Raw genomic sequence first — 23,184 nt, forward strand, 5'->3', positions numbered from 1 at the left:
ACACTATCACACTATGAAAACCACAGAAGCCCGGATATCCGGACACCTTTCTGACACAAAACATCCACTTCCCTCAAGAAACTTCTCAAATCTCTTCAAGAGCTTTGTGAGAATTCCTTATGACAACTGCTTATACATAATAGAACTGAAAAAAAAAAAAAAAACAGTTTGGATTTTTTAAAGGATTACACTGTTGACTCAAAGACTGACACAAACTTCATTATATGTTAAAAAGATCTTTTAAAGAAAAATATCAAACTTATACTGCCTAGACTCTTCATAGAAAATACTGTATGGGCCAATAGTTCTGCTACATGGACAAAAGGTTGTATTTAAGGGGAATGAAGTAAGCCAAAGATGTACTCAGAGTTATGAGTATTTGTAAGAAATTCTACAATGTAAGGAATGTAAGGAATTACAATGTAAGTAATCCCACAATCATAGGATGCTCTCTGCCATAACCTCTTCATGTCCTACCAGGATGCACAGGGCTACACAGCTGTCGTAGAAGTCCAGCTGCTGGGGTTATACAGGTGTCCAGAGAGAAGAAGGTGGGAAATAGTAACTTACTGGTATCTCACCATATTTCAAATATGTGTGCCTGATTGCCAGGTTCACTCCATGTCTGGGCAATAGCATATGTGGTAAAAAAAAAAATCTGTGAATATGAGCCAGACAGAAAGCAGAGCCTATAAGGAGAGAAGAGAAGAGAGAAAGAGAAATCTGAAGGGAAAAGAAAGTAAGGTGAAAAGACAAAAGGTCAAACAAGAAGAATGTGGGTGTGTATATTACTGAATAAATGAAAACATGAATTTGTCCTTGTAAGGGTCCTAATAGTGCCTGATGTCCTGGTGCGCAAGAGTTCGAGGTGAGTGGACTAAGCTGTCAAAAGACAGTTGGCTTCCAATGTAATCTCTTTACATCAGAACTACCATGGCTTCGGTGGGCTTAGAATAAAAAACAAGTGAACAGAAAACATGATGGTGTGAGTTATGAGCCAGCATTCCAGACGATCCTCCTAATGGCAACTGAGTAGGACAACAGCTGGGATGTCCACACACCCAGCCCATCCCAGTGTGTGTAGGACTGCAGCAGCTCAAGAGGCCTGACTGTGAGTCAGCACCAAGAAAGCAGAATGTTTTCCATAGTATTTCCTTCATTCTCTTCTGTGCTGTGGAGCACCATGAAAGTCTCTAAAATCTGACCTGTGGGCTGGACAGCTTGGTGTGGGCTGCAGAAGAGATCCCTGAACAGACAGAAGCATGGGGAATGGGGGTGTCTTCAGCATCCCTAGTACCAACAGCAAACAGGGACACTCACTATTCAGAAGGATTACACCCACAAACACACCAGGTCCCCCATTCCTCAGTGGGTGAGGAAGAGAAGCGTAGGGCTGTTATTCCTAGGAATTCAACCTCCCTCCCACTTCACTGGGGATGAAAAGCCTCTGTCCACAGGAGAGGAAAGATATCAGGACCTGCTTTGACTTAGCAGGTCGATTTGCAAACCTTTTAGCATAAGCAGTGTTGGATTCTAGTTGCAGCAGCTTGGTTTCCAAAGACAGTTTTCTTTCGAGCAGTGTTCTCTTTTCCTAGGGGAAAATAAAATAAAATTTTTGTTTATTTTTGTGGGTGTGTGTATGTGTGCGCGCGCGTGCATACGCATGTGTTTAGTAAAGCATTGTTCTTGCAAACTGTTCACAAAAGATGCTCTTGCAATACTAGAAAGACAGATTGAGCTAAAGAGCTCATTTCATAAGAGCTGTTACGAGATACCCCAAGACAGCCTGGTCGGGCATTCCCCTGAGTGCTTTACAAGGAAGTCAAAAGTAGTTTTCCTCACTCCCCTTCTGCCTAGAAGCTGGCTCCTCCTCTAGCCCACTGCTGAAATGGAGCCCCTGCAGCTTGGCCTCTCCCATCGTCCTCCTTCCCATCCCAAAATGCACAGTCTGCTCAATCCCGTGTTCATCATGCACCTGCCTCTCCTACATTAGGCCGAGTTGTTGGTACCCAAGGACACAAATGCACCTACCTTGATACCTCTACCTGCTCTCATGGCATCTGTCGGAAAGTAGCAAAGTAGTAAATGTATTTTTAATGATGGATCAAGGCCACAAACAATTAAACTGCTTCCTAATTAGGATCCCAGAAAACCTATGACACTAAGAAAGAACATCTTTCCACATGCTGTTGTTTAATTATTAAACCAAACTATCTTCATCCCAAAGGAAAATAGACAAGTCCATGGAAACCCAAGCTGGGATGACTGTGTTCAGTGTACGTTCGATGGCAACATGCTGAAAGAAGGAATTTGGAGTTAGGGCTGGCTGGTTTAGGTTGCCAAGTTGGGGGAGATCAGAAAAAAACTGAAAAAAGGCAGGAATTGGTATTGGCAATAAGGATGGAACTGACTGAAAGAGATGTTTTGAAAATATCCACAATGCTATTTAAATCACTTCCCACCATGGTCTTTATACGGGTGTCACACAGGCAGTGCACACCGCAGAAGCCTCAGAAAGACTCTGCAGATGGGCTGATCTACTTTTGAAATTGGGCCCAAAGTTTTAGACTCCCTGGATCTTATTGCTGTTAAGAAAAATTAACCGAAACTTGGAAATAAAAGCAACATGTACTACACATAGTTTTCATGTCATATTAGGTCATGTTTAATAATCTGACCCCCAAATTATTTAATTTTCTCAGAGAATTTTCCTGTGTCTGACTTTGTTATTTGGTTAGAGTTCTGACTCTCTGAAGTTGCTTGTTAATGTATGGGTTCCTGTCTGGTAGAAAGATGATCCCAAAGGTTATGGTTTAATTGCCTCAAAGAATATTAACCACTTTTAAAAATCTAACCTAAAAACCCTATTCTACACTCCTTTCCTTCTTTCAAAATGCTATGTAAGTAGCCAGTTTCTCAAAATACTTTATTTAAATCAGCTTTACCATCTTACTGGTTCCCTCATTAGTTAATGAGTTGAATAAAACATTCGACATGTATTCATTCTATATTTGTATGAGTCACATTTTAAAATTTATGAACATCCCTAAAATGAGGATAATATTCCCTAAGCTGAAATGTTGGGGTGATTAGCGATAATGTATGTGAGAGGGCTACCTGCTCCCCTGGCATGGAGTTGGACCTCAGTATATAATAAATTTGAAGGTACCAATTACTTCATATCCTATGAGTTCCGAGATTTTTTTAAGTTATGCTAATTTATTCAAATTTCTCTTGTGGAATTCTTGATCTGCAGAAATCGTCCCAGAGTAGCTGTAGTTAAGTTCAAATTATTTCTGAGCCATCACAGATACACCTTGCAAGCTAATGATGATGTTCAGATGACCAATAAAACCCATCAAAGATCATGCATCTTAAATCTGCAGGATAGAGGGATGGTGTTTTACCAATATTCTTCCCAATGGACTTCCTCTCGATTAATGGATTTTCACAACCAGAGTAGAAGAGTTCAAAGAGTCCACAGACAACCCAAGAAAACATCCTAGCCAGGCCAGCGTTCTAGCACCTGGCTGGGGCTCTTTGCACCCCCTCCCAGGCGCACAGAAGGTCACATTTCACCAGCTAGCACTTCTCTGACTGTGGCTTTGGGAAAGGACATACTACCTCACAGAGGGCACCCGCTATTCTCAAAGCCACACTTCTGGGTGGCAGTATCAACAGGAGAGGAGTGGACACCAATTTGACTCACGACCCAAGGTTCACACCTAACTGATGTAGGAACAGAATGCCATTTTATCTAGCATAAGGAAAGGGAGGGACGTAATGGGAAGGGCTGTGAACGAGAAGCTGGAGGATTTCGGAATACTTCCTTGTTCCTGCTATTTTCATTTATAAAATGATGATGAGAAACTAGGTGGTCTCAGAAGTGCCTTTGAGCTCTAAAATTCTAATGGAGCTAAATCAATGACACTAAAAAACAAATATGATTCAACAGAATTGCACTGTTAGCAGAAGGAGCGTGTGCCATATGAAAATGCTCTTATTGGGCGTCTTTGCTAGCTTATCACTGTGTGTGCAGAATTCATTCTCACTGCATTCCTGATTAAAGTGGGACAGATGGTGGAGGTTTTAAGTAATGTGTTCATTACCAGACCTCATACCACTAATGGCTATTTACTGGAGCAGGACCTTGTTCAAGTGTGTAGCAAATGAATCCTTCTCTGGGGGGGGGGGCCCTTTACTGGGGCAATATTTATCAACCTTTGTGAGAATGAGCATTTTTTCATTTTCACTTCCTTCTGAAACTTGCATCTTTTTCCTATGAATACAAAAGATTTAGGACTTCCTCCCCTTATTCTGATACGCACTCCCTACCTGAGAAACTTCCTCTCAGCCTGTCTTCTCATTATCTCCTTAAACTAAGGTGGTGCCAAGTTTTGCTTCTTACAGTTTTGTTTATTTGCAAATACAAAATATCTTCAAATAGGTTTTTTTAAAAACCCTCCACTACTTTGCTCCTCCACTCCATCCCTACTCAGCTCAACCTCACGGAGGTCCCCAGAGGCTCCAACCCAGAAGCCGGTGAACTTCAGCATTCTGGAAGGTTACCACATAGCCTTGCTTAGCCATGGGCATCCAGTCCACTTACTCTGTCACAAAGCTCCTACAGGCGGAGCATAGTTGTGGATCGACATTAAAAGCAGACTAAGACATTGCTTCCAAAAGATATCCTGCCAGTATCTGAGCCACTGAACCTTCATTTGGATTATGTTCCCCTCCCTACCTTCACCAGGGATTTCAGCCTCTCCCAAAAGATCCTTAGGAGAATTAGAGACAGGAGATGTGGGAGATTCCTTAAGCTCCACACCATCAGTCACACACACTCTAATCTCCACAAATAGTGACTGTGTACATTTATTCACAAGCACATTCACCCCAGCTCCGCACAGCACATGGTAGGTGCTCAAATCTACTGAATAAAATGGTTGAGTAAATACATCCCAGAACTCTGAGATCTAGTACGATAACTCACATCTGGTATGGAATTTCTGGAATTGTTAGGAAGTAGAAATTATCTCCCACTATTCTTTTGTTAATTTGCAGGCACGGACAAGTGACCACTAACCTGACGGTGTTACTAGATTTGAGATAGGATGATTGCAAGTCTAAGCTTACATTCCAAACCGGTTGATCAAGTTGTGTGGTTAAACAACCCTATGTACTTTCCAGAACTGTTTTCCTTTTCTCAATGAAAACATTCATTGTGCTTGGTTTCTAAATGATTTACTATAGGATGGTATATTCTAACACTATCAAATACTCAACCAAATATTGCAGGTTTTCCAAAATAGTGTAATTATAAACTAGCATGCCTGCATACACCAACTGCTTAAGGACATTCTAGTCCAATGATTTTGATTAAGAATAACACTCAGTGACCCAGTGCATGATAGAAATGTGATTTTTGTGATTTCCTCTTAGGACCTTCGTTAAGATTATAAATGCAGCTAAATTCAGTGTCACAAATCCTACATTCTTGGGAAACATTTAAAACTAATCAAAGTTTCTTTGGTAAGAAGTATGAATACCATGAAATGTGATGTTTTTGAAGTGACATTTCTGAAATTCCATAGCCCAGGCAGACTTGTAAAGACACTTTCTAGAAGCCAAACCTGGGTTCTTATCTACTCTCAATATAGTTTCAGAAATGCCAATTTCCTAATTGTTTTATTATTAAAAATTAACATTCCTTGTTGTCTGAATTCTAAATTCTAAAATAATTAAAATTATTTAAATTCTAAATAATTTAATTTATGGGTTTACCTTTTGTATGCATTTGGCGTGCCACCAACTTAAAGGAGCACTGAATGAAACTTTTCCTGATCTTTCTTCTGTTACTCTTTTCTGAATCCATCTTTTGGAAGTTCCAATTTCCAAAGAATGAATTTTCTTGTTGTGAACTCTTTCTCCTAGTGGAACCATCAGTTTTTATGAACCCAGAGGAGTCAAGAGGGGACAAAATGAAGATTGCCCTCCCTAATACACACCAAGGACACGAGCTAGCAGCTGCTACGTTATTACTCTAAGAGGTAGATCCTGTGGCATTTTCCATTATTTCCATTCACAACTTGACCTGGTTCCATGTTCTAAGATGTGCATTTACTAGAAAGGGAAAGTGACCATGATATCACTATGGTATTTACCAAAGTAAATCGATAACTACACCACAGATCATATTAAACGTTACAGAAAAGAAACGAACATTATTGAGTACTTCCTAAGATGAGGTATCACAGGGGGAAATTTCACTTCATGTCATCTTATTTAATGTCCAATTTTTTCAATTATTGTCTTTTGTTTTCCCCCAACCCTGTCAGGAAAATAATCCCTTTCATTATCCAGGGACTTACCTGTTCCATTCTCTCTAGAAGGTTCTCCAATTCTGTAATCTGACTTTGTTTTTCTTCAAGTTTGTCAGTGACTTGATTCAGATTTTCAACATGTTGTTTCAATTTCTGTTCTTTTTCAAGCTTCTTAACCTTTGGTCAGAAAAAAACGTTACCAGACTTTTGTTTTTATTAAACTGTATACATAACGTGTCCCTCTAGAATTTTCTAACTAGCCACAAAAATGAATAACTCACACTTGTTCAGAATTATTCTTTTGATTTCAGTGTTTTCTTCAAAATAATACTGATGAATGCAATACTACATCAGTAGAGAATAATATATAAATATGATTCCTAGAATGTTGACATTTGTTACCACAAAACGCACCTCCTAAAATGGTACGAGAAAGACAGATGCTAGTTTAAGAAAAGCAAAATATCTGACTTTTTCTTAACAAAAATTATCTAGAATAAAAAATAGAAGCTTATGTGTTCAGTCGAAAGTGTTTCCTTTTCAATTAGGAAGTGTCATAAAAGCAGAATAATCCCCAATGTGTTTGGGTTTTTTTCCCCAGGTACACTATAGGAATTGAAAGATCATAGAAGAGAAGAGTCAAGTGGCTGCCCACTTGGGAGTGTTTCAACTTGACTTCTATCTGACATGAACATAGATACCTGTGAGTGCATTTAGCAGAACGTGAGATTTGTTAAAAAAAAAAAAAAAATCTGCTCTTGGGAACTACAGGTGTGCATTCCTACCAGGCTGCCAGGGGTGAGGCTGATGTCCCATCACGAGGACATGCATGTCCTGTCACTGAAGGTCCCACTGCTCACACAGTGCACCTCCCAGACACATGAGCCAGTCAGGCCATTTCATTCTGCTTATGTTCTTCACACCACTCTGCACACAGATATGTTTGTGGCCATCAGCACCATGGCCTGAAGCAGGAGGGGCATCACCTAGCCGTGGATTTCCTACTGTGCTCCCAAGGGGACCTTCCTTAGGCCCGACCTGGCAGAGACCCAGGCGCCCCACCCTATGTTTTATATTTTGAGTTTCAGCAAACACACACACACACACACAAACACACACACACACATGTTCTCACCTCCAATCCCAGAACATTTTTCAGACATTTATCAGCCTCAGCACACATACTTCTGATATAAAAGCAAAGAAAAAAACTTCCATCCATTTATCTGGCCCAACTTTTTCCTTCTAGAGACAAGAAAACCCAAGTCCAGAGAAAAAGAAATGACTCTGGACCGTCTCATTAAAGGCAGGGAAGAGGAGGCACCAGCCAGCCCGGATCTCCTGGCAGGATGGCCCTGCCTCCTGCACCTGTGCTGTGCAGGGGGCGCTGGGCAAGAATGGCAGGCAACACAGCAGCTCAGCCACACTGGGGTGGGCTTAGCAGAGGTGAGGCAATCAGCACAAAGATGGCTATTCTGCCTCTGCACTGCCAGATCATTAGTGCTGGCTTGTTCCACATCTAACTCCCCCAGGAAGAGGGTCTGGACTGGCCTGCGTGGGGTTGGCTCCCAGGGTCAAACCGAGAGTTGGTACCTGGAGCAAGTGTTTACTGTCTTCATGCTTCTTTCTCACGTCTTCAGACTGTGTTTGGTAGTTTTCAAATAATTTCTGGGCCACATTTCTCAGAGCTGCTGCTCCTGCTTCTCTGGAGGCTTCCAGCTAGAAAAAAGGTCCCTCTGCATGTTTTGACATTTCCAGGAAAAAGGGTTAAAGGCAGAACATTTTGATGGGCAATTAAAAACATGGGCCATAACTATACCATTTGCACCCTCATAGACAATGGATGGGAGAAAGGATGCTATTACTCAGTAAAGGAAAATGTCTGCTTAGTGGGTCAGGGAATGGAGGCACATCTGTCTCGGCCAAGTCAAAACAGAGCTCTAGGTGCTGGATGGACACCTGGCGTGGAGAGACGGCGCCCTTCAAAGAGCTCCACTAGGTCCCATCAGCATACACGCCGAAGTGCATGTTGGCACTGTTGGCACTGATGGCTGATAACCATACTAAAAGGTGTAGCTTCCTGAAATAGAAGTATTTGGGCAACAAAATTTAAGTATTGTGACTCCTTCAAAGCCTTAAATAGGGAAACAAATAGATAGGGAAAATGAAAAAAATCCCCAAGATAATGTGTCCTGGGAAAAGGGAGTGAAAAAAAGGCCATGCACTGACAGCCTTCGTCTCCCACGGCAAATGTGTCCCAGGTGCTGGCTGCAGATGGGGAGGGGGTTTTATCACCCCAAAAGTAAGAGCCTCTAGGAGGCATTAATTTCCTTCAAAGTAAATCCTCTCTAGATGCTGCCCACAGACTCCCCAACCCAAAAAACTTCAAATTCCTGAGTGCCCAAGAAAACTCATATATTCATTAGACCACCCCTCAAAATAACTTATATAAACCCAGTCCCTTTCTCTGTTCAGTGGCTCATTTTTCACCAGGAAAGTGGGTCCACCAGCACCATTTCATCCCTACATCCCCTGTCCCAGTGTGAAACTTTGTTCCTGAATAAACAACTGAGATGATTCATGAGGTTTGCATCTAGCCCAGTCTTTTTGTGCCAACAGAAATAAAGATGGCTGCAAGGACTATCTACTAGAATATTCACTGCAGGACTGAATATAAAATAAGGTCCCCCAAAGAAAACAAAGCATTCAACAATGGACCCATTAAATCAATAGTGAGACATTTGACTATGAATGCTATAGTTAATGTTTACTAAATATACAAATGCTTTTTAAATGTATTATGGTAAAGAACACTTAGCATGAGACCCAGCCTCCTGAATTTGGAAGCATAAGTACAGCATGGTTAACTGTAAGCTCAATATCCAAAGCAAGCCTTCAGGACTTACTCATCTTTCATAACTGAAACTTTGTACCCACTGAACTTCTGTAAGATTTCTTCAATAATAAAAATAATCCTCAAGGGCTGGGGAGATAGCTCTGTTGGCAAAATGCTTGCCTTACAAGCACAGGCCCTGGGTCCGATCCCCAGCACCGCAAAATAAATAAATAAATAAATAAATAAATAATAATAATCCTCAAAGTAAACCAAAGTGAGACTTAATTTGTGAAATAGAGAAGTGCTTCTGTACATGTGTGAGCTCACGTGTGGACCTGTGGATGTGTGTGGATGTCACTCAGCCTGCACAAATCCACGGATGCAAACCACCTGTCGGCTCCAAAGCTCAAAATGTGAGATTTGAAATTTCTCCTAATGGTCATACCTTGATTTTCAATACTTCATTCTGTTTGTTCACTTCTAAGAGCTGCAGGTCCTTTCCTCTCAGTTTTTCCATGAGCAAATCCAAACTGCAGCAAGAGGGGTCTACTTCAGAGTCGGGGCCATTTTGAAAGTTTCCACAAGGCTGAAATAGACAAACCTGATATCACTGAGCTGATGACTCCTTTCCTCACGAACTTGGACAATGATTATCACTCAGCATGACAAAGATCAAAGCAGCTGGCCTCTACTTTTTTTTTTTTTTTCTTTTTTCTTTTTGTATAGGAGATTGAACCCAGGGCACTTTACCAGTGAGCCACATTCCCGCCCTTTATATTTTTTATTTTGGGAGAGTGTCTCATTTAGTTGTTGAGGGCCTTGCTGAGTTGCTCAGGGCCTCACTGAATCACTAAGGCTGAATTCAAACTTTCAATCCTCCTGTCTCAGCCTCCCAAGTTGCTGGGATTACAGGCGTGCCCTACAGCACCAGGCTGGCCTCTACATTTGCTCAAATTTGAACAAATTCTTACAATAAATGAGGTAGAACAACATGACTTATGCCTTTTATATTTCCTATGGTTTCAAACATACTGTTAAATGCATTTTAGGAGATAATATCTCCTAAAATATCCACAAGACCAGATTTCTTATCTAAGTTATGGGGATAAATATATTTTGGTTATACTGCATTACATACTAAAATAATTGGATCTATTAGCTATAATACGTAATATTCAATGTTTCATTGTAATTAAATTATATCTCATATTAAATTTCCAATCAGAGATATCAGAATGGGGTGCCACTGCCATTATAACTCTATGTAAACTGTAGCTCACTGAAACTATACTTGGAGCACAAATCTCACCTGGAATCTTGAACACCTAGAGGTAGAAAGAAAATCAGCACACTGCCAATTTTTACTGCCATCAATTTTACAGAATCCAAGGACCAGAATCCAAGTTACATAGCAAGTGTAAGAACTCACAGTACAACCTCTTGATATCCATCCTGTGCTCTTTAAATTTATTTCAAGGAGGATGGAAACAAATTATACAAATACTCAATTATACAAATACTCAATTTGCTAAGCACATATTATGTGCCAGGTATTTTTTTTTAATGTTTTCTATACACTCCATTGTCATTGTCTGAATACTCAAAATACTAGAAGAATTAAGGCCTTCATACAGATGAGGAACCTGAAGGTGAGAGTTTAACAAGCCCAAGGTTATGTGTAAGGTAACTACTACAACCAGAACTACTACAACCAGAACTAGAATGTGAGTTTGCTTCACAACTAAGCCTTTCTTCTTTCCACTACATATACTGACTATATTTACAAAAATAAAGCCCCAAAAGAATACAGTGCAGAGAGATTATACCTGCCCTTACCAGAACTCTGCTAGTTTTGTCTGTTACATCCCAATCCCAGTGTATACGCTCACCATCCATATATAAGTAGGAATTATTTTCTTTTAAAATTTGTTATTGAATATTTGGCAGAAAACTCCTCTGGAAGGTAGATTATTAGCAATGATACAAGGCTATAGAGGACATAGATCAGTGCTTTTCAGACTTTAACGTTTGAGAAGGATCAGTTGGTGAAGGATCTGGTTAGGGACACAGGTCCTGAAATAAGGAAGCCTGGGCTGCAGCTGCATACCTAACAAGTTCCTGGAGATGCTACTGCCACTAAGACTGAGCCTGTACTCGGAGCAGCAGGGCCAGGTAGCTGATATTTTGGTGCTCAGTTATTCTGCTGAGCTTCTGGATTTGATAAGGCAGCCCATGTCTTCATAAGAAGCTATGTCCACCAAGGCCACCAACAGCTCCATCTTGCTATTTACAATGGCCAGTCCTCAATTTACTTGACCATGAACAACATTGGACAGAGCGAGCCCTCCTTTCTGAAATCACTTCCACACTTGCCCTCAGTGACTCCATTTCCAGGGCTGCTCTTCCCGCTCACTCACCAGCTTCTTGTCTCAGCCTCCTGTGATGGTGCCTCTTCCTGACATCTAAACTTTGGAAGCTCAAGATGCAGTCGTTAGATTGTCTCCTGTTTCTATTTATAGTCACCTGCCTGGGAATCTCTTCCAGTTTTAGAACTTTAAGTACCACTAATGGTGACCCCAATCTCTACCCTGTAACGTGGACCCAGTGCCCAGACTGCTACCCTCAACTCCAGAATCATGTGTCCAGCTGCCTACTCCATGGAGGTCAGCCAACTCAACATGGCCAAACTGATTTTGATATTCCCCATCATCCCCAAGCATACAGTCCCCCACCCCAGTTTCAGACCACTTAATTTAAGAAAATAATTGGGGCTAACTGTATCAGCTTGGAAGGCTGAGGATGATGAAGGGGACTCTATTATACATCACACCCTCTGTTCTGATGGTGTACTCTGTGACCACACTGTGGGTGACATTCATGAGGTATACTGGCTTAGAGGTGGTTAGCCTGGCACAATCCAGATTAGGTGAAGTGCAAATTGTTCTACCTTAGGTACACGAGGTTGGTCTTGAAATGGAAGGTGTTGGCTGGCAAGATCCTCACTCAACCCAAGCCTAATGTCTTCAACTGTGTGTTCACTGTGTGGCCCATGTGAGCCCACAAGCTTATATCTTAGTCTGTCATTGGGAAATGTTGCTGCCAGGTATCCTTCCTGTGCCAACATCTTCCCATATACATCAGGTAAATTAGCTCCAATTAAAATATTCCAACAAGGCCTGTCCATTCCAATGTGCTCTGCTTACTGGTGGGCAAAGATTCCACACATTGGGCCATTAATATCTTTAGATACACATGAAATATTTTACCTTCGAAGCTTCAAAGAAAAATAATTACCAGAAAATTTGCTTAAATAAGACCAATATGGCTTTTTGCTAATTTTCTGAAAGAATGCAAGTAGTAAATTTTGATAAATTCATTACCTTTGCCTCCAGTTTGTGATTTGTACTGTTAGGTCCTACTTCATCTTTAAACATTTGATTTCTGATCTTTTCCAAAGTAGTTCGAATCTAGAGGAAGAAAAAGAATTATTTTTTGCAAAGGCATTTAATGCCCAATACTCTTTTTAAAAAAAATCTATACCAGCTATAGAATACCTCATTTTTCTAGAAAGTAACATATAGATGCTGATGTCATATTTAAACATCAACTTAACTTGCATTTAGGCTGTTACTATTTAGATTGCTGAAATAACAATTTGGCCCTTAAATATATTTTTCATTCAGACTAAAAAACCTGATAAGCTAAATTAATATTATACTACAAAATATTTATTTAGTAATTAGTACTTAATATTATCTACTTGGTTTTATTTTATCTACATAGTAATTTAGTAGTAATTTACTGTTTAATAATTACTACAAAGCAATTACTATTTAGTAATTACTACAAAATAATTACTATCCAGTAATTACTACAAAATAATTACTACCCAGTAATTAGTATGAAATAATTGCTATTAAGTAATTACTACAGAATAATCATCTAAAAGAAATTAATATAAATTTATGTACAAAATTGAAGCCCCATGTCGTGATGACCGATGGACTTGCAAGAGACTCAAAGATGATTTAATTAGTTGATCTAAACAAGTTATGAACTATCCACATCAGAGTTTATCCATCTGTTCTAAGAAACAGTTAATATGAATATCTCTTTTGTTAGCCCTTATCATCTTGGATTCTTGTAAGACCTCACATTTTTAATGAAGGAGTGCCAATGTGTAGTCATTAGCAGTGACTGCCCCGAACTGTGAAGAGGAGCCAGGTAAAGAGAGAGACGCTCAGCAGGAAACATAAACATCTACTTGGGAACACAGTACCAGCACTCATGAAACCACCGGGAAAGGTTATAAAACAGTAGGAAATCCAGCAGAGAATAGCATGGGGCAAATTAAGTGCTGATAGGTGTTCTGAACCCTCCTGGCCCATCACTCAGTTTTACTGGGGAAAGAAAATCATTTTACTCCAAGTGTAGGATCAGGTTCATATCCTCAAAAGAAATCACTAACCGTGTGTTCAAATCTCAGCTGCCAAGGCCGTCCTTTGCCAGACTAGATTTGTTTCTTTTATATTTTCCATGGGGAAAAATAAAGCCCACCAATCCATACTAGAATTTATCTTAAAAAATCGTATCCTGCAAATGACTTCCGGCACCCAAATACCTTTTTCACATATTCAGTCTCTTCAATAATGTGAGCTGATGTAGATTCATACGAGGCAGAATGATTGTCCATCTTTCCCTTTGGGGGGACTTCTGTGGTCACAGTTATTGTTGTCATTGTGAACTCGGCTTTAAGAAACCATAAATGAGCTTATTAGCAAAACAGTGTTTCCTGATTTATGATTGTATGATTCACAAACTTACAGAAGTTCACTATAATCAAAAGTAGACAAAAATTATAAGTACTCAGTATCTATAGATATCCATTAAAATTGAATATGGAAGCAAGATAATCCAAAACAATCATAATTAAAATTTTAAAAATTAAATAATCTGAGATGGGAAAATGTGAAATTTCTTTTTCTTTAGCCTCATCTTAAAATTACTGTTAAGCAAGAATGGGGGACATTGCCAGGTATGGCGGCACCCACTGTAATCCCAGCAGCTGGGGAGGCTGAGGCAGGAGGATCGTGAGTTCAAAGCCAGCCTTAGCAACTGAGCAAGGACCTAAGCAACTTAGGGAGACCCTGTCTCTAAATAAAATATAAAAAGGGGCTGGGGATATGGCTCAGTGGTTGAGTGCTCCTGAGTTCAATCCCCAGTACTCAAAAAAGAAAAAAAAGGAATGGGTGCACGCGTTATTCACCTTTATTTTCTCGCATGCTGTCAGTGCTTAAGGAATTTCTGTAGAATTAACAATACAATTATAACAAAATCATGTGTGTTGTGTGAGCATATATCTTTATACATAGTCTACAAAGGCTACTTATGAAAGAACTATTTGTAATAGTGAAAGACTGGAGAAAAAAACCAAATGCCCACAAAAATTGGATTGGTTAAATAAATCCAATTTATTGTGGAGTTACCCCAGGGTGCATTGTTCAATTAAAGGTATGATACTGAAAGGAACATATAGGATCCTATTTTCTATGAGAAGGGTAGGGAATGGGAATGGAAGAGGAAAATCTATGTCTTACAGTTTTGACATAGAGCCATATAAATATTTTAAATAACTAAAACAGAATTTAGAAAAGTTAATCACACAAAATAAAAACAAAATGAAAAAAATGAATGCATCTACATATTGAGTTGATGGCATAGAATTATTTCAGTTGATTCTAAAACACGTACCAGTGACAATCATTGGTGTGCTATATTTATTGTAAGAACAAAAAGAATGACAAAACAATCTTAAACTATATTCACCAATAATATTGTTAGTGGAAGGTTGGTATTGCTATTTTGAAATTGTGTGTGTGTGTGTGTGTGTGTGTGTGTGTTCAGGTGAGCTTCAGTGCATATTGTAGAAAAAAGCCAATAAGTAAATGAGTTAACATCATTAAGAGTCAAGATTTTTTGTCATAACAGAAAAAATAAATTACAGACCCAGACATGTTAGGTAAAAATCTTACACTCTCACCTAGAATTATGAGTATAAAATAATCATTTCTTTTTAAAAATATACATTCTACATTTATTCACTACAAGTAGTAGCAATTAGCCCCCTGGTGACCATCCTGTGCTCCTTGTGTAACTCAGCCTGCTAAAAAGAAACTCGACTATCTTGGCTGATCCAAGTTGTGGGCAAGAAATGTATGAAGTAAGTCTGAGATATTACATCATCCCACAAGCAAAACTTGATTCAGTATTACTTGAATAAGACACAAAAGTCATCCTGAGGAGGTATGATCACGATGGATGGAAATATCAAAATCCTAAATCCCTGAATGTACGATAACAGGTGAAAACCTACCACCAGCAGCCTCATTGTCCACCCCTGGAAGTCAATAAGGCCACAACTCAGTGGAGATAAACACTACTACACTACAACCTGAAGGAAGAGAGGGAGGGGGGAGAAAGGAAAGAAAAAAGAAACAAAAAGAGAGAAGAAAGAAAGATAGCTGGGAGGGGGGAGAGAGAAAAGAAAGAAAAAGAAAGGAAAGGAAAAGAAGTGTGGGATGGGGGAACAGGAAGAGAAAGGAACCAGCATTCATCTCATCTTTATGAACTGGGTTTCATGGTGACCAAATAGTTGATGAGGAAGAGGTTTCTACTGAATTCCAGCTAATGCATTCACAAGGACTCACGGAAAACCCACCATTTTCAGCCCCCTGTGAAATAATGGATCTGAGCAGCAACCATCAACCAGCTAAGAATGTGAGGTGAAGGTTCAATGAGGAGGTGAAGGTTCAACGAGGAATACATTAACCTGAGAGACATTCATCCATCTTGACCAAAAACTGCCATGAATTAAGAGTCTTAAGAGACATATGACCAAAGGCAACATATGAACTGTGCTTGGATCCTGCCTGAAACAAATCAATTACATAAAGACATATTTGAGACTACCTGGGAAGTAGCTGATCCTAAGGAATCATTTTAATTTTGTCAGCTGTGATAACGGGAATATGAGATTCTTCTAGAAGATCTTCCTTATTAGCAATAAATACTAAAATATTTGCAGGTGAAATGATATGCATTTGGAGCTACTTTAAAATAGTCAGCAGGGATGAAAAAATGGCATTGGGGTAAAGATGAAAGAAATTTAGCAAAATGTAGGTAATTGTCGATGCTGGATGGTGGGCAAACAGGGCTTATTATACTCCTCTATTTGGGTTTTGCTTTAAATTCCTATAATACATAATAAAGTACTAAGAAAGAAACTATACTAAAAAGTGCTGCAAAATAGAATTATTAAACCCATTTTACTGATAAGAAAATCAAGACTCCCATAGTAAAGTTAACTTACCCAAGATCACAGTAAAACCAGCAGAGCTAAAAGTCAAACCTTGGACTTTTTGACATCAAGTCAGGGTTGTTTCCAACCCATTAAGGCCGGTTTCCCTAGAGAGAAACAACAGCAACCAACAAGATGTTTAAAATTGAGCAGTGACCTCTGCTGCTAAAAGACAAAGAATTTTCACATTGGCCTACATCACTTTGAAACAAGACAGCCTCTGGAGGTACCAGAAAGTCCCACATTTTATCCTTTAATTTTCAATGAAATTGACAGAGTATGCCAAGAATTTTCCCTTTTATTGTAAATCCTCTTACACAGCCGCTATGGCTTCTATTTGCTTCTGCAGACGTTGATTTGGCGGTAGCGACTCTGCAAGTCAGCTTGCATAGACCAGAGTGGCGGTACTTCTCTGACTCAGTACTCTCAAGTCCCTTCAGGATTCAAGACTGGGTCCAAAACAACATTTAAGTCTCAAAATCTTTGAGAGGATAAGCAATGTGCTCAGAAACCAAAGGGAGGGTGGCCAGCCAGGGTAGAGATCAGGAAACCACACCTGAGACCCCAATCTGGCCCCCACCTATTTGTATAGTCTGTGAGCTGAGAGTGGTTCTTACATTTTTAATGATTCAAACTAAAAACAAGTTTCCAAAGAATGACATTCCATGACACGTACAAATTATACGAAGTTGAAACTTTGCGTCTACAAGTGAAGTTTGGCTTCAAGGCAACCCTGCATTGGTTTGCATTTGGGCCACACTGCTTTGGTTTTGCATTTGGGGTGAGTAGGTGCAACAGAGAAGACACTTGGCAAGCCAAGCCTGAAGCAGTTGCTATCTAGCCCTTTCCAGGAAAAGTTTGCTGGCCCTGGAGCAAAATGGGAATGGAAGTAGGACCGGGAAACAGAAGCCAGGCAAGCAGCCTATCTGGTCTGGGCCGAGGTTTTCCTCCCATTCAATCTCACTGGATCTATAATCTCACTTGAACAATTTGCTTTCATTTTTCTTTTCGCCTGTCAGGCACCGTGAACATTAGCGAACCAGCAGAGGCAATTCATCACGGGGCACAATCTCTCTTTAGGAAGGATCCCGCTACATTCCCAATCTTCATAATTGGAATTTACCTGGGGCCTCATGCCATGTATACATAAAGATACTCTCTCCTGTTCCTTTTATTCTTAATATCAAATAATTCTGCACCTTGATCCCTGATATTTCTCAAAAAGCCTGCCTTTTCCACTCACCAGTTAAAGGAGTTGTCCAACACCTCAGCCTTAACTCACACATCTGTCACATAGGGGAAGACACCTAGAGTTGTGAGCTTGGGTTGTTACTGTAGTTTAAATGCTTGATAGTAAAGGCACTCGATGGTTAATAAATACCAATATTACTGCAATTCTTCTTTCCTGCTATTGATCATCACAGAAGACAGCCAGCCCATAATAGAGGCAGTTTCACACCTATTTGGCTGCAAAGCTCTCCGCCCAATGATATCCACAGGAAGTTAAACTCCATTTCTCTCTCTGGTTCAGAAAACTTTTGTGCCCACAGTCTGCTTCATTTAAAGAAACCCAAGGGGAACACCAGCCAGCGAAGTCCAAATTGCCATATGGCATTACCATCCAGGGGAAAATCCATGTTAGCATTTTATTTCAGCCAGAAGTAGATTAGGCAGATAGAATTTTCAAAATAAAACACAATCAGTTAATTAAAGTGAGGAAAGACTTTATTTGTTCTACGCTAGAATGGATTGAGACGGCTTACACGGGGCCTCATGCCAAGGGAGTGATTTCCTAGATGAGGCTTCTCAGACAGGACTCCCAGGGAGGAGAGGGGTTGCTAGAGAGAGGGCTCCGTCTCCTTAACCTCAACCAAAGCAGATCGGCTTTGTCTATCATATACTGAATTTTTCCATAAGATTTTCTGTGAAGAAAGAAAGTTCAACAGCTAAAAGGTTTATAGGCATCCTGCCCAGTTTCATGTCCTCATTCTGCCACCCCAGAGCTGTATCACTTGGGCAAGTTCCTTAACCTCTCTGTGCTTCAGTCTCATTAACAGTAAAATTCAGATAATATTAATTATTAACAATAATAATCAACATGGGGTTGTGTGTGAGTTAATATTTGTCAAGCACTTAGCACATATAATACATAATAAATGATCTGCACATGTTTGTCAAATGAGTAAATAAAATATGAGACCATTATCCATAATTTAGGTTGACAAGCAGTTTGAGTAGTTTTCTTCCCCTGTAGGGAAGAAAACAGGTAATATTTTAAATAGTCTCTAGACTGAGATGGGCTATAAAGAAAAATTTGCTTCGGGGGATTTTAAGACTGGCAAATCCATGATATTGATTCTTTGTTGCTAATGCATCAATAATTTGTCAACATCCCAACCAATGATACTAGCATCTAATGAACAGTTTACAACCTACAAAGCAAAGCACATACATTACTGTGAATCGTAGTCTCTGTGATAAATCAACTTGTTACTGGACACCTAGGAATACAACCAAACCCACTGCACTTGGATGACAGGAGAACAGCTACAGTATTACATAATAAACACATAGAAGGCTTTGTTACAGGTTGAAATAGTGTCCCCCCCTCCAAATGCATATGTTGATGTTCTAACCCCTGCTACCTCAGAATGTGACCTGACTTGAAAGGAGGGTCATCGTAGATGTAATTAGTTAATAAAAAGGAGGTGATGCTGTAGCAGGGCGGACCCTTCCTGCAGTTTGGAGGGAGAATTTTCCTGTTTGGAGTACACAGGGAGAAACTATGTGGAGGAGAAGGCAGCAAATAGGGTGATGATTTCACAAGCCAAGGGGTGCCCGAGATTGCCAGCAGACCACCAGACACCAGGGCACAAGCACAACAGACTCTCTCCCAGCCCTCGAGGGACCCAGCCCTGCTGACACCTTGATCTCAGATGCTCAAACTTCTACCTTAAAGCCTCAGCCTGTGGTGCTTGGTGAGAGCAGCCTCAGCAAAGCAACACAGGCCCCCTTTATTGTCTTGAAACCACAAGGGCGTTTCCTTTCTGGGCTAACCTCTGACTCATTCTTCCTATAGTAAACATTTTTTGAATACCACTGTGTTAGGGGCTGTGGCCGGCAGGGTTGAGCCAAAGACCTGCTTCCAGGGGACTTGCAGTACGGAGCAGAGACAGACAGGAAATGAATAAATAAATATGGGAGGTGGTAACAGTGCCATGAATAAAGCAGATCAGAGTAACAGGATAAAAGGCGATGCTGTTTGGGATGCTCAGTGAGGAAGGGGCACTGGAGAAAAACACGGGACTGAAAGAACAACCGCAGGCTGTGTGGCCACCTACAGAGGAGCAGAGGCTGGAGTTCACATGCAGTCACACCGCACAGAAGAACACCACGGCGTGAAGTACAGCCTACCACTGTCCTTTCCTTTTCTTTTAATTTGCAGGGTTTTGTTTTGCTTTGTTTTCTTTGAGTAGACTGAAATGTTCTGAGACATCCAATTTGCCCGAGGAGTCAACTCCTTAGCCGCAGTAAAACCGCCCTGACTGGCATGGATCCCCGAGAGTTGAAGGACAGGCCAGCTGGAGCCCTACATGCTTTTCAGTCAGTCCCCCAAGGACAGTAAAGCCCCGGGGACCACACAGAGGCACCCAGCTCTCTTCAGGATGCCTGGCGTGTTTGCTATGGAGCACCTGACCCTCCTTCCCAGACACTGGAACCACCATCTGCGTGAGCCTTGCAGAAGTGTCTCTTGCTCGTCTGTCCCCACTCCCTGGAGTTAGAGCATAGTAAGCTACCACACCTAGACTCCACCAGCTGAGTGCTGCCCCTGGGATGTAAGTGGCCATCTGGTTTGGTGATGCTGGAGGCTGTGGAAACCCAGTTCTCATTCAGGTACTGGAAGGACTCTAACACAGAGTTGTGCTTCATGGCCAGTGGCCAAAACACCAGTAGTGGTGACCAGTGATCAGCGGTGACACCAGAAGGACCCTAACCTGTTTTACCTGTGGCCTGATCATGCAGAGATATGATAAGCGCACGAGATCCTCCCACTTTCCAAACCTAGTTTTCTAACTTTCCTAACAATTCTTGGAGTTACTCCACATTCTTCCAGTAAATTCTTTATCTGCCAAGTCATTCAGTCAATTACTCTGGTTTGCAACCAGGCACTCTGATTGGTTTTAGCACAGTCTCTGGGTTTTCCGTTTTTAGTTTCCCAGCTCTGAGCTAACAATATTATTTCTTGGCTCTTGATCTCTATCATACACAGCTTAGATATCAGAAACTGTAAAGCAAGTTACAACTGAAGCACCACTGGATCTTTATCAGGTTGAGTAGGGAAGCTAGCATAACTTCAAGTCCTCGGAGAGAATGGCCCTGTCCTGAATCTTAAGCAGCACACCTGTGCTGCAGCTATATTACACAGCACAATGGTGACATCCAGTGTCAGCTGGCTCAATCTCTGGTGACTGAGCAGTTTACCTGGAAATGATACACAGTACACCAAAGACATGCCTGTTAACACTGAACCTCACTTCTGTCTTCCAGTAATTGTGTAATTTATTCTTCAGTAAAATTGATTTTATTCAACCATGAGCTACTCATTCAAATACACACATAAATTTACTCCTATAGAAAACTCTTAGATATGAAATAAAGCTATTTATTTTAGAGGGAAAAGGACTTACGTATTGGTGTAAAAACTATGTACAAACATATACTGTTAACAAAGCACTGTGCCACTTGCCAAAAAAATTATTGCCCATACATTGTCACAATTAATCATTACAACACTACCCTATAGGCATTGTCTTCAGCACATAATAAATGGAACAAGGCAAAGGGAAGTGATACAAGTTTTTCAAGGTTATAAGTTGATCTTATTACCTGAACTCAGATAGACTGACCTCAAGTTCAAATGTCTTTGTACTGAAATAGTCTATATAGTCTGATTTGAAAAGTTGTGGAACAGCTGAAGGTGTCAGTCAAGGCCAGTTCAGCAACTAAGTTGCAAAGAGGTACAAGTCACTGTGAGCCCCTCTCATTCAGGAAAGAGTGCGAGGGAGGGGCCAGGATCTGTGGAGTGCCCAAAATGTGCTGGGTAGAGTATGTTGCCTGTCTCAGCAGCACAGAGAGGTCAGTAGCGGTATTTACAAATGAGGAAAGGAGGCTCAGCAAGATTGAGCAAAAACAGCGAGCGAGTCATGATGGTCATAGCATCCCCACCCAAGGCCTGGTGACTCTGGCCTGGGAGTCTGCTAGCTCTTTCCAGCTCACCACTGTGCCTCCTACAGCATTTTTAATGAATTTCTAATCCTTGCTTCTTGGACTGATGATAAGAATCAAGGTATTCCAAAGTGAGTCACTAAGTTACAGCCAAGGAACTCCTGATGTGAGATTCCAGGTGTGTCCTTCAGGAACTGAGCAGATGTTGTTGCCCAGTAGATTTATTTCATGAATGGAGGCAAGATGGCCTCATGGCTTAAAAACAAAAGACTTGGATGCCATCAGTGATGTCTACAAGACTACTTCACTTTCTTACCCGGGCAGCCTTAGACAGCTATTTAAACTCCCCAGACTTCAGCTTCTTCATCTGAAAATTCATATGAGAACGTTTACCTTCTCATTGAATTATGTGGGCATCAAATGAGATGAGGCATTAAAAGTACTTTATGAAGTATCTGACATATGCACATTAAGCGAATATTAAATAATTATGTTTATATTCACAACTAGTGGACATTTGCTTATAGATTTCATTTGAGAGTGGCAACACCTAAACTCAGGTGTCCCCTCAATTTCCCCCCTCACCCACTTAGCAAATCACTCGTCCTACCTTGAGGTTCTGAACTAACAAATCAAACTGAAAGCCAGTTATGACTTGTCAGCGAAGACAATATGAAAAGAAGCAGATGCCAGTGACATATACCATGTGACTCGTAATATTTACCTGGTTCCCTTTTGGAAAATTTCTTGTGTGGCTTTATAAAATCTTTTAAGAGTCAATAAGTCAGGAATTCACAAAATATCTATAGATTTCTAGACTCCTCCTGTAGATTTTAGCTACAATATAATTGACTTCATTTTAAGATTAGCCATGGAGAGAGGAGGTAATACCAAGTACTGGTGAGCATGCTGGTCAGTTGGAACGCCTGTCTGTTGCTGACGAGAAGGCAAAACACAGAGTCACTGTGGACAACAGGTTGACAGCTTCCTACACAGTTAAACTGTACAACCCAGAAATCCCAGTCCTAGCAATTTGCCCAATAAAATGAAAAAATTATGCTCCATAAAACCTGAAAACTAATGTTCTTAATTACCAAACTCTGGAAATAAGTCAAGGGTTCACTAACAGGCATGTGCAACTCAGCAATAAAACAAATCACTACAGTTTAAGTCTGGAGGGTCCCTAAATGTCCATGGTAAAGATGTCGTCCCTAGCAAGGTACAATTGGGAGCTGGTGGAGCATTTCAGAGGTAGGGCCAATAGGAGGTCTCAGATCACTGGGGGTGTACCTTGAAGGGGATTCAGGCCCCAGCCCCTTCTTCTTCCTCTCTTTCACTCCGGAATCATGGGGTGAGTGGCTTTGCTCAGCCATACAATTCTGTCATGACATGCTACCTTACCATAGGCCCCAAAGTCACAAGGTCAATTGATCATGGACTGA

The 23,184-nt window shown here is 40.6% G+C and overlaps 1 protein-coding gene across 2 annotated transcripts in view; it reads right to left on the reverse strand.

Moving 5' to 3' along the window:
* The window catches only part of CCDC68 (coiled-coil domain containing 68), a 34,241-nt gene extending 20,272 nt beyond the window's left edge, over positions 1–13,969 (reverse strand). Inside the window, exons 1-6 of one of the 2 annotated variants that reach the window (XM_079109031.1) lie at positions 13,781–13,965; positions 12,540–12,626; positions 9,605–9,745; positions 7,917–8,042; positions 6,372–6,500; positions 1,509–1,591 (exon numbers count right to left, since the gene is read on the reverse strand). In XM_079109031.1, coding sequence (XP_078965157.1) covers positions 1,509–1,591; positions 6,372–6,500; positions 7,917–8,042; positions 9,605–9,745; positions 12,540–12,626; positions 13,781–13,897 — 683 coding nt within the window. In that variant the 5' untranslated portion in view covers positions 13,898–13,965. Of the gene's footprint in view, positions 1–1,508; positions 1,592–6,371; positions 6,501–7,916; positions 8,043–9,604; positions 9,746–12,539; positions 12,627–13,780 lie in introns of both variants that reach the window. The other variant, XM_079109032.1, reaches the window with a different exon arrangement.
* Positions 13,970–23,184: the final 9,215 nt, after the last annotated feature.

Source organism: Sciurus vulgaris, assembly GCF_902686455.1.
Source record: "Sciurus vulgaris genome assembly, chromosome: 13".
In the NCBI taxonomy this organism is placed as follows: domain Eukaryota; kingdom Metazoa; phylum Chordata; class Mammalia; order Rodentia; family Sciuridae; genus Sciurus; species Sciurus vulgaris.